The sequence below is a fragment of the Triplophysa rosa genome, linkage group LG5 (genome assembly GCF_024868665.1).
Source record: "Triplophysa rosa linkage group LG5, Trosa_1v2, whole genome shotgun sequence".
NCBI classification, from domain to species: Eukaryota; Metazoa; Chordata; class Actinopteri; order Cypriniformes; family Nemacheilidae; genus Triplophysa; species Triplophysa rosa.
Window position 1 is genome coordinate 1236597 of NC_079894.1, and position 16723 is coordinate 1253319.

The 16723-nt window shown below is 38.6% G+C and overlaps 1 protein-coding gene across 3 annotated transcripts; it reads right to left on the minus strand.

Moving 5' to 3' along the window:
- Positions 1–3633: 3633 nt before the first annotated feature.
- apold1a (apolipoprotein L domain containing 1a) lies at positions 3634–16516 on the minus strand. 3 transcript variants are annotated; one of them, XM_057333648.1, is made up of 17 exons: positions 16403–16516; positions 14974–15065; positions 12547–12594; positions 12393–12434; positions 12205–12261; positions 10997–11059; positions 10694–10759; positions 10511–10585; positions 10347–10418; positions 10205–10264; positions 9889–9951; positions 9761–9823; positions 9543–9617; positions 9434–9470; positions 6433–6478; positions 5914–6328; positions 3634–5822 (listed from the first exon to the last, which is right to left on the minus strand). In XM_057333648.1, exons 3-17 carry the CDS (start codon positions 12577–12579, stop codon positions 5217–5219), a joined length of 1773 nt encoding a protein of 590 aa, XP_057189631.1. In that variant the 5' UTR covers positions 12580–12594; positions 14974–15065; positions 16403–16516; the 3' UTR covers positions 3634–5216. The 3 variants fall into 3 exon arrangements, with proteins under 3 accessions (XP_057189631.1, XP_057189632.1, XP_057189630.1); XM_057333647.1 differs by having other exon boundaries at positions 3635–5822; positions 12547–12591; XM_057333649.1 differs by lacking the exon at positions 9761–9823 and having other exon boundaries at positions 12547–12591.
- Positions 16517–16723: the final 207 nt, after the last annotated feature.

Below are 16723 nucleotides of genomic sequence, written 5' to 3' on the forward strand. Positions count from 1 at the left end.
TTTTAAAAGCAAAAGCCTCCTTGACAAAAGAACCTTCTGCTTTTTTGCTATATGACCCTGGACGACAAAACCATCTTAAGGGTCAATTGTTCGAAATTGAGATTTTTACATCACCTGAAAGCTGAGGAAATAAGCTTTCTATTGATATATGGTTTGTTAGGATAGGACACTATCTGGCGGAACAACAACTATTTACAAAGCTGGAATCTGAGGGTGCAAAAAAATCTAAATATTGAGAAAATCGCCTTTGAAGTTGTTAATCTGAGGCACTATAGCAGGCTATCCACTCACAAAAATAAAGTTTTTATACATATACAGTAGGAAATGTATAAAATATCTTCATGGAACATGATCTTTACGTAATATCCTAATGATTTTTGGCAAAAAGAAAAATCGTTCATTTTTACCCATACCATGTATTTTTGCCGATTACTAAAAATGTTCCCGTGCTACTTAAGACTGGTTTTGTTGTCCAGGGTCACATATATTATGTCTAACTTGATTTGCATATCTGACAATAATCGTTTTTCATCATCCAATAAACTATCTGGACTTTTATTTACCAATCTTGTTATTTCAAGAATAACGTTGGTTTCTTCAATTCTTTTCTGTTTGGCAATTTTGCTGCCGAATTTCCTTAAACATTATATGTAATAAATAATATGTGTTCCCAATGGAGTCCCCAAGTTCCCAAATCAAACAGCATTTTCTTTATTAGCCTTATCCCAAAATCTGCAAGGTGCTCCAACATTTTTACTTTGTGCATTTGTCTGCTTTTAATAAAACTCATTAGAACGGAGAAAAAACGTGCCTCTAGTGGACATTCCACTCGAAAGATGCAGCGATTTGTACCCGGAGCTACATATTTCACGTGGTGTGAACTTCACATTGCCAAGAAACTTTATGATTAAAAATCATTCTTGTTATTTTGTTACGTTCAGCATTTAGGACCTGATGCTGTGAAACTGTGCCAAATGCTTCCATCATCAAAGTTCAAAGCTGGGATAACGATGATGATAACATAATGTTGGTAACATTTTGTTTTTGCAAGAGATTTTTCAAAAATGATGTATCATTCAACTTTTGTGAAACCGATGTATAGAAGGTATTAGCCTAAACCTTGTTTTCCAAAAATTTCACGAGCGCTTTTTCATACGCCACCGCCGGCGTCTTTTTCTGCAGCTCCGAGCGCCTTTTTAAGTTGAAAAAAGTTCCAACTTTTCTGAAGAAAACGCCCTATGTCAAGCATCTTTTTTGACAGCTGACCAATGACAAGCGAGTAGCGAGACCTGATGTTTCCACAACAACATGCGAGGAAGGTGATTGGTCGCGCAGGATCCTTCTCTAAAAAATAAAATGGCGATGTTCATTACAATGAAATTCATACACTAACAAAATTAAGCCCACACACAAAAAATATATACACAAATCTTAGCATCAATTAGCTTAGCTATTTCTTGTTTACTCAACTTTTGATCAACTAAATTTTCTTTGTAATTATACAAAAAATAATCAGTTGAAGCAACTTGAAATAACTGGACAACAAGCAAATTTGTGAGTTCCCTCAACTATGGATTTAAGTCCCCAACCCAAAATATTATGTTTTCTTATATTATTGATATTACATTATAAACATGCTCTAACGTAAGTCTAATGAAGACGGACCAAAACATTGGTTCAGTGACTGCTGAAGCAGTTTGTGTTGAATCCACTTTCAGAAGAGCACAGGATCATGCACTTAGACATCAACACCAGAAACATCAATCATGATGACAATCATGAAACATCATTCATTAAAAATGAATAAGTCCAGTCAACAAAATAATCTTTGTTAGCAACACGCTGTGGGTGAATTTTGTTCAGTACACACAAAGTAGTATATTGGCTCCTGTCATGGTGTGGGGGCAGAAGAACCCAAGTGCAGGCAGCAGTTAAGAGGTTAATCAAAACCAAGATTTATTTAAACAATAAACACAAAGAAAGACGCACGATGGGGGGTAAAACAAGGACAGGACTAAATAACCAAACAGAAAATAAGTTCTTACCACATGGGGGAAAAACAAAGGACCTAGATAACAAGACTTACAGTAATCCAGGAACCAAACTAAATAACAAGAGGACAAGACAAGGCAAGGCAAGGCGGAGGACAAGGCAAGACGGAGGACAAGACAAGGCAAGGCAAGGCGGAGGACAAGGCAAGGCGGAGGACAAGGCAAGGCGGAGGACAAGGCAAGGCGGAGGACAAGGCAAGACGGAGGACAAGACAAGGCAAGGCAAGGCGGAGGACAAGGCAAGACGGAGGACAAGGCAAGGCATACAATACAAAATACAGGCAGTGTGAACACGCTGTATCACAGTACCAACGAGCACAGGACAAGAGACTAACAAAGGATAATTAACAAGGGACAGGTGTCAGGGATGAAACACTGATGGAAAGCTAAACGAGGGAACGAGAGGGGCAGGGCCATAGACGAGACCGGAGAGAGTGCATATTAAGTCATGACGACAACAATATGTCTCTCTTCACACAGAACAAGAGGCTCTGCCATGGTTCTGCCACAAGACCAAGAAAGACAAGACAAGAAGAGGCAGAACCATGACAGGCTCCTTTCTACTAAAAATTATTTGTTCAAGTAATATAATTACCTTTGTTAGACGAACATATTCATTCAAGTTGGATATTTTACATTTACAAAGAATGGAAGACACATTATTAAAATCACCAGCTTCAGGAAATGTAATACTTGAAATGGCTGTCTAGACAACTACAAAGCGTGCCTGTTGCATCATGGGTATAAAAGATAAATGACCTTTTCTTTATAAAACAACTTTTAGAAATTGCCAAAGAGATTAACCATTCAAAGAATCCTGTGAAACAAGGGAAAATCAAAGCCAAACTAAAATCAAATGATCGATTTACTATCATGCCAAATTCAAACCAAATTTTAAAGGTTTCAAAACTTTAGTTCACAAAAACAAAATATATAGCTCATTATGGTGAACAGAGTATGGTTAACGTAATGTTTTGTCTTGAATATGTCTATTCATATTATTTCTGACTTTTATTTCTCTTTGAAGTTTATTCAAATGTTCAGTTTATTCACATGTAACCTTATCCAAAAGTGACTCCAGTGCATATATATATATATTTTCATAACAGCCAAAAACTCACGGTTGGTTGAGCCAATGATGCTGCATCACGCTTGTCTATATTTTATACAAACAGCGCTGTGTTTTGAAAGTGCACAGTGTTCAGACTTTTCTAAGAAATGAACTTCTTTCCTCTCGCTATATATTTAGAATGATTATTCAGGTTTTGATTGCATGAGTATTATTTTCTGGGGGTTTTTTGTTCCTCTTTTATTTCCTCTAAGTGTGTTTTTTCCACTAACGCTCCTCCCAACTTCCATTAGCCAGACAAACACATAGTCCTGACTCCTACCCCAGACACGCACCACAGTTTGAGCATGTGCTGTCATGATGCTAAAACTAACACAGCGATATTGTGATAGTGTCACAAAGCAAAACAAAACAAATGCTTAATTCCAGGTCTGATCCACTTCATTTCACTCTATAGCCCTATTCGCACGGGATTAGTATTACCTGGGGACCTCTGGCCATTTGTAATAATTGCAGAGGTTGTCTGTGATCTTAATCCCGTGCGAATCGGCCATGTCTGTAATTTGTAAAATAATCATTCCCCTACAAATTACCTAGCATATTTTGACGAACACCGAGGTCCTGTGATAATATTAGTCCAGTGCGAATCGGCATCTCTGTGATTTGGCGCGCTCATATATCATTTTTCAAGGTTTATCCACCATTTGCGAATAATGGAGGCTGTTTTGATATTAATATTTAATATTAATGTCATTTCCATACATTGCCAAAACTGTTGTTCTGACCGGGAGTCTCCCGTTTATTTATTTATCTTGGAAACACTAAAAGCATTTTTTACATAGCGATCCCAGAAAATACACAGAAAATTTGTCCCGGGATCGTTAGATTTTGTTCATTCACACTGCCAGTGATTTTCTGGAATCTGTGCGTGCGTTTACACACATTCCGTGAAGATTCCGTAAAGACACATGACGTAATATACTGCAAAGTTATGTAATGTGCATTTTTTTGTCGTGAAATGAGGGTTGATAATGGTGAAAGATACTTGTGTTTTTAGGTGGCTAAATAGCGCAGTTTGTTATTATTACTGCCTTCCTTTATTAATTAGGCCTAAATAATATCTCTTTTTTTTTGGATATTATTCTGTAGCATATATTATTGCCTTTTGCAAATGACAAAGACGTCAATTTTAAAAAAACTTTTGTATTTATATGTTTATTAGTAAATGCGGAACAACGAAGAGGCACAAGAACGCAAGGTAGGCTATAGCCCACAAGATTAAGCTAAATATAAAATGTCATATGATAACATATAAATGGAAATTGTTCAGTATTGTTCAGTGCAAATTTACACAAGCTTAATAAAAAAATATAACGGAATCCTGCGAAGTTAAAATGAGCCTATAGGTCCCCTTTCCGGAATCATTTTTCGGATCTATCCGGGATGCGTTTGCGTTCACACAGAAGGCACTCTGGCAATTTTTGGGCAATTTTCCGGGATCAGCGGGCTGTGTGAATGGGGATTTAACATTGTCAGCATTTGAGACCCGTGATCGCGAACCGGACGGAAGATCACTGCGATCGCGGGTCTCAAATGCTGACTGGTCATATATCATTAAACACCATACAACAATAGGCTATTCAAACTATATGCAAAGCCTTGCCATCACATCCGGGAAATAAGTCAGTAAATTTGAGTAAAATCACAGGCTTCACTTATCCCGTGCGAATGCGCTACATGATCACAGACAATCTCTGCAAATATTACAAATGACCAGAGGTCCCCAGGTAATACTAATCCCGTGCGAATAGGGCTTTAGTCTCTGTTTATTTTGTTATCTGTAGGAGTGTAAATTGGACATCACGATACAAGCTGATATTGATTCTCAGTCAGTAAACAATATTTGCAGATCCCTAAAAAAAAGATACGCTTGCGATTTGATACAAGGGTATGTCAGTCAATATTATTCATTTCATTTATTTGTCACATACACAGTTACTGTATACGCATGATACAACTTGCAGTGAAATGCCTGTCTGGTCAATTTTATATTCATGCTATTGATCACACCTACATTGTTTTATTACACACCTTTTTTATTGTTTTCTTTTACTTGATGACGCTTCGGCTCCTTTCTTTTTAGGCGTCTCTCCTTTTTCGCTATTGTTAATTTGCGAAACCTTCCTGTCAAGTTTCTCCTCCAACTGATCGAGTTCTTGCTCCAGCTGAGCCAGTTTGATGGGATCCTGATCGTCATCCTCCTCCTCTACCTCACCCTGCTTGTCATATTCTTCCACTTCAATCCCATCCATGGTCTTCTGAAGCTGATTCTTTACTTTGTTCAGCTCCAACAGGCCGTGCTGAAGTTCACGGCACACTTCTCGGATCTTGGAAGCAAATTTGGTCTTGGCGCCTTTGCGCAGTTCGTTGGAGTCTTTGGCGAGAAAGAAGACGTCCAGGGCCAGGAAGAGTGCAGACACGACCCCGGTGGTGACGCTGATGGCCTTGGCAGCTTTAGCAGCCCCTCCAGCCACGCCCAGAACTTTCACCGTGCCGATAAGCTTTTCTGTGTTTATCATGAGCGCTTTACCTGCTCGTCCACCTTCCTTCACCACATGTTTTATGTTGCGTTGGAGGTTCGAGTTGGCCAGACTCTCAAAGTATTCCTTAAAGTTCCATTCCTGTAAAGTGTTAATTCCTTCCTACATACAAAGGAGACAAAACAACAAACAAGACACATTAACACGACAGCGAACAAGCTGTAAACACTTCGACACATCCCGCTTAACACACCTGCATAAATTCCAGACAATCCTTGATGTCGCCGATCTCATTCTGGTAGTCCTGGATCATCTTCTCCACCTTCTTGCGGTCCATCTTGGATTGAACCGCGTCGGTGATGTTAGCAGTTGCTGAGGTGATGCTTCCAGCTGTTGCCACGCTGATCCCCACCGCCGTCACTATGGTGGACGTCCCGAAGGTGAAGGGGGCCAAGATGAGGCCGGTAATGGTGGCTATACCCCCCGCCACGCTAGCCACCCCTCCACCGATGGCTGCGCTCACAGTCTTCTTATGAAAGCTGTCGGCGGAGTCCGCCAGGGCGAGCAACTCCACAACCCGACGTTGCAGGGATGCTCCGCGCTGGTTGAACAGACTGACGAAGAGACGAGCCGCCATGAATACTCTGTCCGCCGCCGCCTCGACCGCTCTGACACACAGAAATGATAGCGAGGTTGTCAAAAGCAATCGTGCATTCCTGGGTTTAGATTCAACTCTAGTTAGTTTGACCGCTTTGGTTTCACATTTACTCACAGCTCATCCTTCTGAAAATGTGCAGCTTCGTTCCATTCACTCCATCCTGTCAAACAAAATGTATACAGTAAAATGTAAACATTTATAATAAATTCAAATCATAGATATATCGTGGAAATATTGATATATCATATTAAAGATACATATGCACAAATATTGTATTAACCGTAGACAGTTTCAGCGGCAAAAACATAAATAAACGTTATGTGGCCCACACTGAAAGGGATACTTCACCCAAAAATCACCGTCGAGTTGTACCAAATGTGTATACATTTCTTTGTTCTGCTGAACACAGAGAAAGATATTTGGAAGAATGCTTATGTAGTGCCTGGCATAGCCAGAGTGTTGGATCTTGTGTCGGGATCATTAAAAGAAGAGCCATAACCCCCCCCCCACTAGCCTTTGTCCTGGTTTCTTGATAAAAAGACCAGACCAGAGCCAAACCTGGCTCCAGGGGTGCCTGGATCTAGGTTGGTTCTTCCCCCGAAAGTGTTGATAACACTTTTGTTTCTCCGTGGAGTATTTACGACTCCTAAGCTTCAAAGCAAGCAAAGGAGATGTGAGAAGTCTCTCTGTTTTGTCTCACCTGGAACTTAAAATCTGAAGCGATCCAGAGAAAATTCTCTGACAAAACTACTCTAAACTGTCCTTTTCTATAAATATATGTAAATATCCTTGTTGTGTGTTGGCACTCTTGCAATGTTAAGTTACCTGTAACCAGTAATGATGCAAGTTTTGATTTTGTTGTATTCATACGTTGGGATGATTCACAGTTTAACATAATTCAAGGAATAGTATGTTTACTATGTAACTCCTCCTCTTTTAATTCCCTATCTGATGAGCTATGTTATAAAACTACAGAATGCATCGTGCTATGTCCATAACTAAGTTTAGGTACAAATTAACCATACTAATTAGGTGCAAACCATTAGGTGCAAACCACATGAATGTATTTCTTAAATCCACGAATTGTACATACCTGTCCAAAAGAAAGAGAGCAACCATAGTATCGTCTTTCAGACCCTTTGCCTGCCGGAGCTGTCTCCGTGTAAAAGCTGAACTGATGTTAATTCGAGTTTTTCCTCTTTCATGATCCAGACCTTTTTTCGTCACTGCTTTTTTGAAAACTGACTTTTGTTTTGTAGATTTACTTTACGGTTCCGCAGGAAATTTGATAGTTGCTGATTGTCCGCCATTCTCCCTACACTGACACAGCGGACGTGAGCGTGCTGATGACGTATGAACAGGGTGCGCAGTGGTATGCAAAATACGTTGGCTGAAAATGTACACATGACCAGTCACAGCGTTCGGCCAGAACGTTTTGATTGGGCGAACATTTTTTGGTCCTACTCCTTTCACAGACGATATATAATTATAAAAATATGATTTGACCACTATACTTCTTGATTGCTATCAGGATGTAAAGAAATTTCCAGCCAACATGACAAAAACTGTTTCTGGACAGGATCACCCACCCTGCCTTTAAACTGTGTTTCGATCTATGCTACAGCTCTAAATCTTGTTTTCGTAAAGTCGCGTTACTTATGGCCATGAGATAACGTTAAAGTGTATAATATCATTGATGTATTTGCTGGACGAATACATACAAGTATTTTTATCACTATACTGCTAATCAGAAACAGTAAAATATGTATACTTAATGACAATTATTATATGTATTTTCCTTTGAGCTAAACTAATTCCCTGACTGAAATTGATGTTTTAAATAACTCATTTCATGGATGTGATCTTGATAGATCTGGTGGAGAATCTTATTTGGTGAGCTAAGCTCATCATTATTTTAACATGCAGCTAAAACCACTACACTTATAACCAGACAGATCTCGACACCCATTGACTCCCATAGTAGGAAAAAATACAATGGTAGTCAAAAGTGCACCAGAACTGTTTGCTGTCCTACATTCTTCAAAATATCTTCTTTTGTGTTCAACACAACAAAAAAAATGAGAAAGTAACTGTTCTTTATTCTAAGCTTATTAATGGTGCTTCTGCAGTATGCAAAGCATCACTATTATTATCTTGCGGGCATATTATTCTTCATGTTCCACCTAAATTTCGGCACATAACTTGTCTCGTACCGTTTGTCATAGGCCCATGAATGAAGGCTCAAATCGACCGGGTTATTGAGGAATGGTGTGCTATGACTTTTATAAGCGATCAGGCAGAGGGTGTTCGATGGGGGGGGGGGGAATACGGTGGCCCACTGGTGCACAACACAACGAAATTTAAAAAGCAAGGAGGCACTTTCGGCATAAAAAAAACTACGTCATGCTGGGTAGGAGGTCCATGTTTTCCTGGGTGTTGTTTTAGTAGTTTTGGAAAAAGGAAAGTGTGCTCTACTGTGGGAAAACTGAATATCAATGGCAAAAAATCTCATATGAACAAATTAGAGACTTGTTACACAGCGCTTTTGAAAGCTTGATTTTGATTGGCCAGTCATGACATTCTAATGTATGTTATGGCCCTTCACCAGATTTGGCGAGCTGTGGAGTTGCTGCGCTGCTGATGTCTCTCTGAATTCCAAAACCATCGGAAGCGATTGGTTCTCAAGGACGAACCCCATCTGTCGGTTCGACACAACGTCGAGAGACCGACAGAAAGGGAACTGTATATTATGTCAAGACGAATGCTATAAATCCGACTTCTGACAGCTATTAAACAGGAGTTTATTTCAATACCACAATTAAAACTGCGTTTCTATTTATTTAGTGCGCGCATCTGATATGTGCGCGCATGCGCCTTCTCTGTTCTGCAAAGAGCCGCGCGCTCGCATCATTTAAACTTTAAAGGTCATTTCTTACCTCACTGCCTGATTTTACTTATGGGAATATGGGAATCACAAAGTTACGTCGCTGGAACGTTATTATGGTACGTCGTGGCAACAAATATGGTCCGGCACCATGTCACAACGTAACTGTGTTAGCTGGGTGCATAACAGGACCAACCCGATGCCCAGTCAACCCATTGTGTCCCATCTTACCGTCAACAGTCTTCCACCAGTCAATCAGATCATCATCCTGTGGAGACAAAGACCAGGTTAAAACCAGCAAATTCAACCACATTACCCAATCCGTGAAGAAGACATGAACCTCGTCCATCTCTATGGGCTTTTCATCTGTTGGATAGGCAGCGATCTCCACGGACACGACCTCAAACGTGCACTCCTAAACATACATGCAAACATTATGCTACAGTTATGTATTATATGTTGACAGACCATTGAACAGTAATGTAATATGTGAAGTAAACATGTAAAAGTTTCATTACACGTAAGGTGAGCATTTAATTCACTCGTATGAGGTCTCACCCCAGTGGTTTGTAAGTGCTGCATTTCCATTGGCTCACTAATAGCATCTTCCTCATCTGAACCCTGTACACATTGAAGAATGAGTTCTTTTCATGTTAACGGATGCAAAAATATTCATGTTAAACTACCTGGGCGCTAGAAGAGAGTTTGGATGTTGTTGGCAGTGTTTTCTTCACTCTGAAAGACACGACCTGAAAAGATGCAAAACCCATAACTGACCATTGCAAGAACAAAATGAGCAAAACTCCAATACAGGCTGTGTGTTTCTCACGAGAATCTCCAGATTTTCTCCAGCAGAAGAGAGAATTATACAAAAACTTTAAGGCCCGGTTTCACAGACAAGGCTATAGTCGGACTCGACCAGCTCATGTGTACGTGTCTGGAGCGCTAACCACTGGGCAACCGCTCTGACACTTCAGATCCTTTCTAAACTTTGTGAAGTACCTTTTCAAGGGCCACGTCATGACTCCAGTCCATAAACTCACTGCGTTCACTGAGAGGATCCTATATACAGAAAACACTATATTATTATGTATGTTATGGTAGAAACAGGCTTAAACACTATTGGGGCAGGGGGTTCCGTTACCGTCTCCACAGGAAAGCGTGATGCTGGTTTTGGGGAAGTGCGGAGCGTGCCGCCTAGCTTCCCGAAGTTATCCTGAACAAAAGACAAGCGCATTTGTTTATACCAGTTGGCTTTGGATTAAAATAACAATATGTGTTGAAGGTATATGATATACAGTTGAGCACCTTGGAGTTGTTGTTTGGGACACATAAGAGGTCATCGTTACAAGACAGCAGTTTAATGTGTAACGGTGGGCTGTCCTAAAAAAGAAAAGCTTGAAGCTACTGTGTATTGTGTGCAGAGAAACAGTGACGTGAAAGCTTCAAGAAGAAATACAAGACCAGTCATCTTTGTTTGTATAGGTGTACCTCTCCTGAAGTGACTTCAGCTCCTCTAGGAAATGTTTTGAGAAAATCAAACACGCGATTGTTCTCCTAAAGAAGAGGAAAACAGAACGGGATTTAGACAGAATTACGTGAAATGACAGTATGACCAATGTGATTTCTGCGGTTTGCACGGCGTCAGTCATTAGGTGAAAAATAAGAGAGACACACATGTAAGTGACAGTAAACATCCAGATTTTAATTTTATGTGACTCCTTTGAAACGTCGAAAATATATTCCATTGTTGTTACATACATGTACACATTGAATATGTTTTAACAGTTTTACCTTGATGGTGTTGCGTTCTGATTGGTTGCTATTGCTGGATGAGTGTTCTCCATTTTCTTCTTCCTGTTAAGAAAGAGAAAGTAACATACTTGAGATTTCAACCAAAAACCAAAGCTTATTGTGACATATCATCAAAACATATCTTTTATGAAATAAATGAAAGAATGCAACTCCACAGGCAAAATCATGTGATTTCTCTACTGAAGGTTTGGATAAAGGACTACTCTCTTGAGGTCGTTTCTTTTCGCCCCCTGCTGGTCAAATATGGTACAGTGTTGTGTTGTAATGTGAAAACCAACATGACAACAAATCACTAATAAGAATAAAAGTGCAGCAAAATATGAGGTGAATCAGTGTCGTCAAATAGATTTTGTACACCAAAAAAGAAAAGAAAATTCTGTCATCATTTACTCAAGTTGTTTCAAACCTCTATACATTTTTAGTCACGCTGAACGCAGAGCAAGATATTTGGAAGTTCGTTTGTAACCAAAGCGTTTTGGGTCACCATTGACTACCGTAGTAGGAAAAGAAACTACAATGGTAGTCTGTTTGGTTTCCCACATTCTTCAAAATATCTTCTTTTGTGTTCAACAGAACAAAGAAACGTATACAGGTTTGAAACAACTTGAAAGTGAATAAATGATGACAGAATTTTCATCTTTTTGGATGTGCAAACCATTTAAGTTAAATTGTGTTTTTTTATATCAAGCCAAATGGCATCTGCGATCAAATGCAGATGCTTGAACTTTTCAGAATAAATGTCATTTTTCTTAGCTCTTTACGCCGTTAGTTTTAACAAAGGTCGATTTAAGTGGAAAGTCAGTTTTCAAAAAATTAAGCATATATCAAACATAACCCATTTGGGGGAAATGCTTCCTTTAGGGATGGTCATATGACATCACTCTGCATTCTTAATATTTGTCACATAACATGTGCGATATGAATGTTGCATCGTTGATACGTCAACAGTGTTTCTCTCTCAGAATTGGTTCGTTTCAACATAAATGACACTTTCAGTGCATCAACTCCACACAACTTATGCTTTAAATGGGATATGTTAATAACAATAACACATTTTTCAGTGAGGATTTTAACATTCTTCTGAAAACAGTTGCTTAACTCGTGACTCAATGTGCATTCAATTATTTACAAAGCAGCATGATTCTGAAAAGAGTAGAAACAATGAATCACAAACAACACTAGCTGACCTTACTAGTGTTACTGCGGCATGATGGTTGGAGCCTGCTGTGAACGGTTAGTTTGTTCTGGAAAAGAATAAAATGATTCTTCATTGTCTGAAGTTCTAAGTGTTTCTATGTCTTGTAAAGCAAACGAGAACAAAGACATTTGATACAAGTGGTAGGGTTGAATTTCAATGAAAAACGTGGGAACTGACCTTGATTTTGCCGATCTCTGAGCCACGCACAATGTGCTCATCCTAGAAAAACACACAGCAATCAGGCTTTGCAAAAGTACACAAGAGGGACTGGCTACGAAATGACAGAAATGAACTGGACTAGCTTGAATGTTTCCAGGTGGTATGTGCTCACCTCAGATGAGTGTTGAGCTTCGTCTGACAACATTAAATCCGCTTTCTGCTGCGGCACGGAGAAAACATAGATGAAACACAGGGAACGTGAAAAACATACATGACTAAATATGAACGTATTAACCCTGTAGCATACTGTCACACAAGACACCAGTGGCCACAATAATGACATTGAAATTGGGTGAAAAATCAAACAGAAAATAATAAACTGAACAAATATGGGGTACACACAAACGTCACGCGCCATGCGAAAGTCTTTTAATGAATACATTCTTGATATTTTTGGAGATTAGGTGTGCCGACTTTATATACAACTCTTTATTCGTTTTTTGATGTGCATGCTTTCGTCCTCTTTTTGTGCACACTTTTAAGGAAATAACATTTCTTTCAAAACATCTCACCTGGTTTATTACCTGCTTTACTGTGAATCAATGTCACTGTTTGTCCAGGTCACATAAATATAATTTTATGCTTTTTTTACGCCGTCCTTCACAATTTCCTTAGGAATAAAAAACAACTTCTCTTTGCAGTAGACTCTGAACTACACTTCAAACCACTTATGATCTCACACATTAACCTACAAAATACATGCTTTCTAGTCACTTGACATATTATAAAGGTCATAATAAAGATCGTAATTTCCTTATAAATGGAAAAGGTATTTTGGATTTAAAAAATGTACAAATAAAGATATCAGAGGAGTATTTTAGGAAAAAACATAGTTATTCCATGAGGAAACTTTTATTGGAATGCTATCATATATTATTAATGATATTCATTGGAGAAAGGCATCGCCATCTTATAGATGTTGTATTTCAAATAAGATAAGAAAAATTATTCTAAAGATTTTACACAAAATCTATCCAACCAATATTTTACTTTCACCGTTTTTGGATATTAGAAATGAATGTTCTTTTTGCATCACTTGTGAGGAGTCTCAATGTCATTTATTTTTTGGTTGTCCGGAGGTGCTATTATTTTGGGAAAATTACTTTTCTTCTACAAAAATTGGTTCAATGATAACATTAGATTTGAAAGCAATAATTTGTTACTATGAACATAAAGACAAAAACATTGACAATCTTGTCAATCTTATTATCCTGAATGGCAAATATTTTATCCATAAATGTCGACTGTCTCTATACAAAATATTCTCTAACGAATTTACTCTTTTATTGGAGTCTCAAAAAATTGTGAAAAATCTACATGTAAATTATCTACAATAATTTACATCTATTGTAAATTACTATGAGTCTGTATTTGGTGTATTGTGTTATTTATTTATTTTTATGTGTGTGTGTGTGTGTGTGTGTGTGTGTGTGTGTGTGTGTGTGTGTGTGTGTGTGTGTGTGTGTGTGTGTGTGTGTGTGTGTGTGTGTGTGTGTGTGTGTGTGTGTGTGTGTGTGTCTGTTTTTGTGTGTGTTCTCTTGGCTGAAGAGATGATGTTTTTTCAAGTCAGGCCCACTGAGATTAAACTTCATTATCACAACATGTTTCAGCTGGTAAATAAATGGCCTTAACATATCTATGGCACAATATATTGTTATATAATGATATAAATGAATACCATCTTTGGTTCTCTTGGTTTTGGCTCTTTGGCTGAAATCACAAACATGCATCTTCATGTAGGCTATAGGTTAGTCATTCACAAGACGTTTCTCCAAAGTGACTAAACAAAATGTGACCCTGGATCACAAAACCAGTCTTAAGTAGCACGGGAACATTTTTAGTAAAAGACAAAAATACATTGTGTGGGTCAAAATTATCGATTTTTCTTTTATGCCAAAAATCATTAGGATATTAAGTAAAGATCATGTTCCATGAAGATATTTTGTAAATTTCCTACCTTAAATATATAAAACTTTATTTTTGTGAGTGGATGGTCTGCCACAGTGCCCCTGATTAACAACTTCAAAGGCAATTTTCTCAATATTTTGATTTGTTTGCGCTCTCAGATTCCAGAGTTTTAAACGGTTGTATCTCAGCCAGATATTGTCCTATTCAACAACTCATATATCTATAGAACGTTTATTTATTCAGCTTTCAGATTATGTCAAAATCTCAATTTCGAAAAATTTACCCGTAAGACTGGTTTTGTTGTCCAGGGTCACAAATGAGAAACATCACGAGAAGAAGAAAAACTGTGACACATGACAGGACTCAACTCAGTGCATGGTTTCACTGATGTGCATGTGAGCGGTTTTTGAAGAATATTGTAGGATATTCTGAGGGGATCTGATTGGGCTTTAAAGAAATCCTTCATGATTCAATGTGGTTTTCTCTGCTTTCCTGTGCGAGCAACTGAATCCCAGCTCATTCTAAATCTGGCAGAAAATAAAGTTATGCAAAGCCGTGTAAATGTGTGTCTAACACACTTTTTGTTTACTTACACAGCACATACAAATCATAACAATGTGCCACAGCTCACCTGCCAACCGAACTATGGAGATGATGATGTTCAGTGAGACTTAAAAGAATATTTCACCTTGATTCCTCATCTTCAGTAAAAATTCAAATAGCCTGAAAAAAAAACAGAGGCAAAGGCAAATGACTTGGGGTTCAATAAGTTATGCATAAGAACCATGATTTTAGCAGTGTCATACATGAAACAATGGAAGTGAAAGAGAGCGGTCGGTTTTTGTCACATGACTGCACATTTATCTCATATAACCACCTTATATTAGCTCAGGGGAAGTCTGACAAAGCTTTGGACGAGTCGTTTAGTGAGCAATCATCCCCATATGGAACTTAACCACGGTTTAACTAGTTTTGGGGTTTTAACTGTAGTAAAACCATAGTAACCACAACTACGGTCTCACCCCAATAATGATGTCTACAGTTATGGCAACACAAATGGTAATAAATCTGCCAACATGGTTACATGCCATGGTTAATATCCCGAAGGGTCATTTGCATACAAGAAAAGAAAATATCCACTGTTATCATACTTTTGCAACCAGTGCAGTTACAGGAAATAGATATGGGGAATTTGAAGATGTTTAGTGTTGTTCTGTTGTAACCCTTACGAAAATTAACCATGTTTTTTTTTGTGGTACAAGTGTAGTAACCATGGTTTTTTTGGTGCATTGATTACTTAGGGCAAAACCATAGTTTTACTACAGAAACCATTTGGTTTTTACAAAAAACATGGTTTTCAAAACCATGGTTATTTTGTTATAACCATTGTTTTAGTACAGTAACCATGTTTTTTTAGTTTTAACTGTAGTAAAACCATGGTAAATTTTCTTAAGGGAACAACAAGTATACACTTTAAATGTGATGAAATGTGTCAACTGTAATCAGCTTCCTCTCACCGCGCACTTCTCTATTTCTAACCCAAAACAGACAAACACCACGTTAACACAATACTTGTAAGTTCAAAGGACATGTGTACGGTAATGTTACGCGTTTCAACACTGCGCAGGCGCATTAGATGTGTTCGGGTGTGTTCGACTGCATGCGTCGCTGCGCAGACCGATCACCGTACGACATCAGAATACCGCGAGAAGAGACTGCTTCCCATGCTTTCGAATCGCTCTCGCGGTGTTTTGATACGCCGATCGCTCGTGAAGTCAACCACGCCTCGCTTCTGACGCTTCGTGTTAGTTATAAGATGTTAATCGAATCGCTTTGTATCCTTTTATTCTCAAAAAGCAAAGTGCAAATCTTTTCGAAGTTGCTAAAGCGCCCATATGGATTTTGCTGGTCGGAAAGAAAGTGCCTGATGATGACACGCAGTGCGAAAGCGCTTTAAACACAGAAAGTCACGTTCATATCGAATCGTGACTTTACCGAGTCGGTTGAGTTCGGATAAACCGTTATTTGGTAAATAGTTAAAATTGACGATGTTCGCCTACCTCAGATTCCCATGCAGACACGCAGTGACAGAGAAACTGGTTGTTGTCAAACTTTGTCAAGCTCCGCCTGACTAATCTGCGTTGAGCAACACAGAGCGGTTTGAGAGGCCGGTCATATGATGTAACGGTTATTCGCGTGTCTTCATGTCGATTAAGCAAAAGCACATGAAACCAAACCGCCGAACATCACTGAAAAATAACAAAGAAATATACTAACCTCAACGATTTTTAATATCGAACTTGTCAGGTCTTAACTTAGGACATGTAGGAAGAGTCATTTTATTTGAATGGGGTGATTCTGGATTTGTGTTTACTTGTTTA

Excerpts from the sequence above, each read along its gene's own strand:
- apold1a (XM_057333648.1), bottom strand. The coding sequence starts at position 12,579 with ATGTTGTCAGACGAAGCTCAACACTCATCTGAG. Across the intron at positions 10,419-10,510 it reads TCCCAAACAACAACTCCAAG|GATAACTTCGGGAAGCTAGG; the intron begins GTGCTCAACTGT and ends TCTTTTGTTCAG. Across the intron at positions 6,479-9,433 it reads CTGGTGGAAGACTGTTGACG|GATGGAGTGAATGGAACGAA; the intron begins GTAAGATGGGAC and ends TTTGTTTGACAG.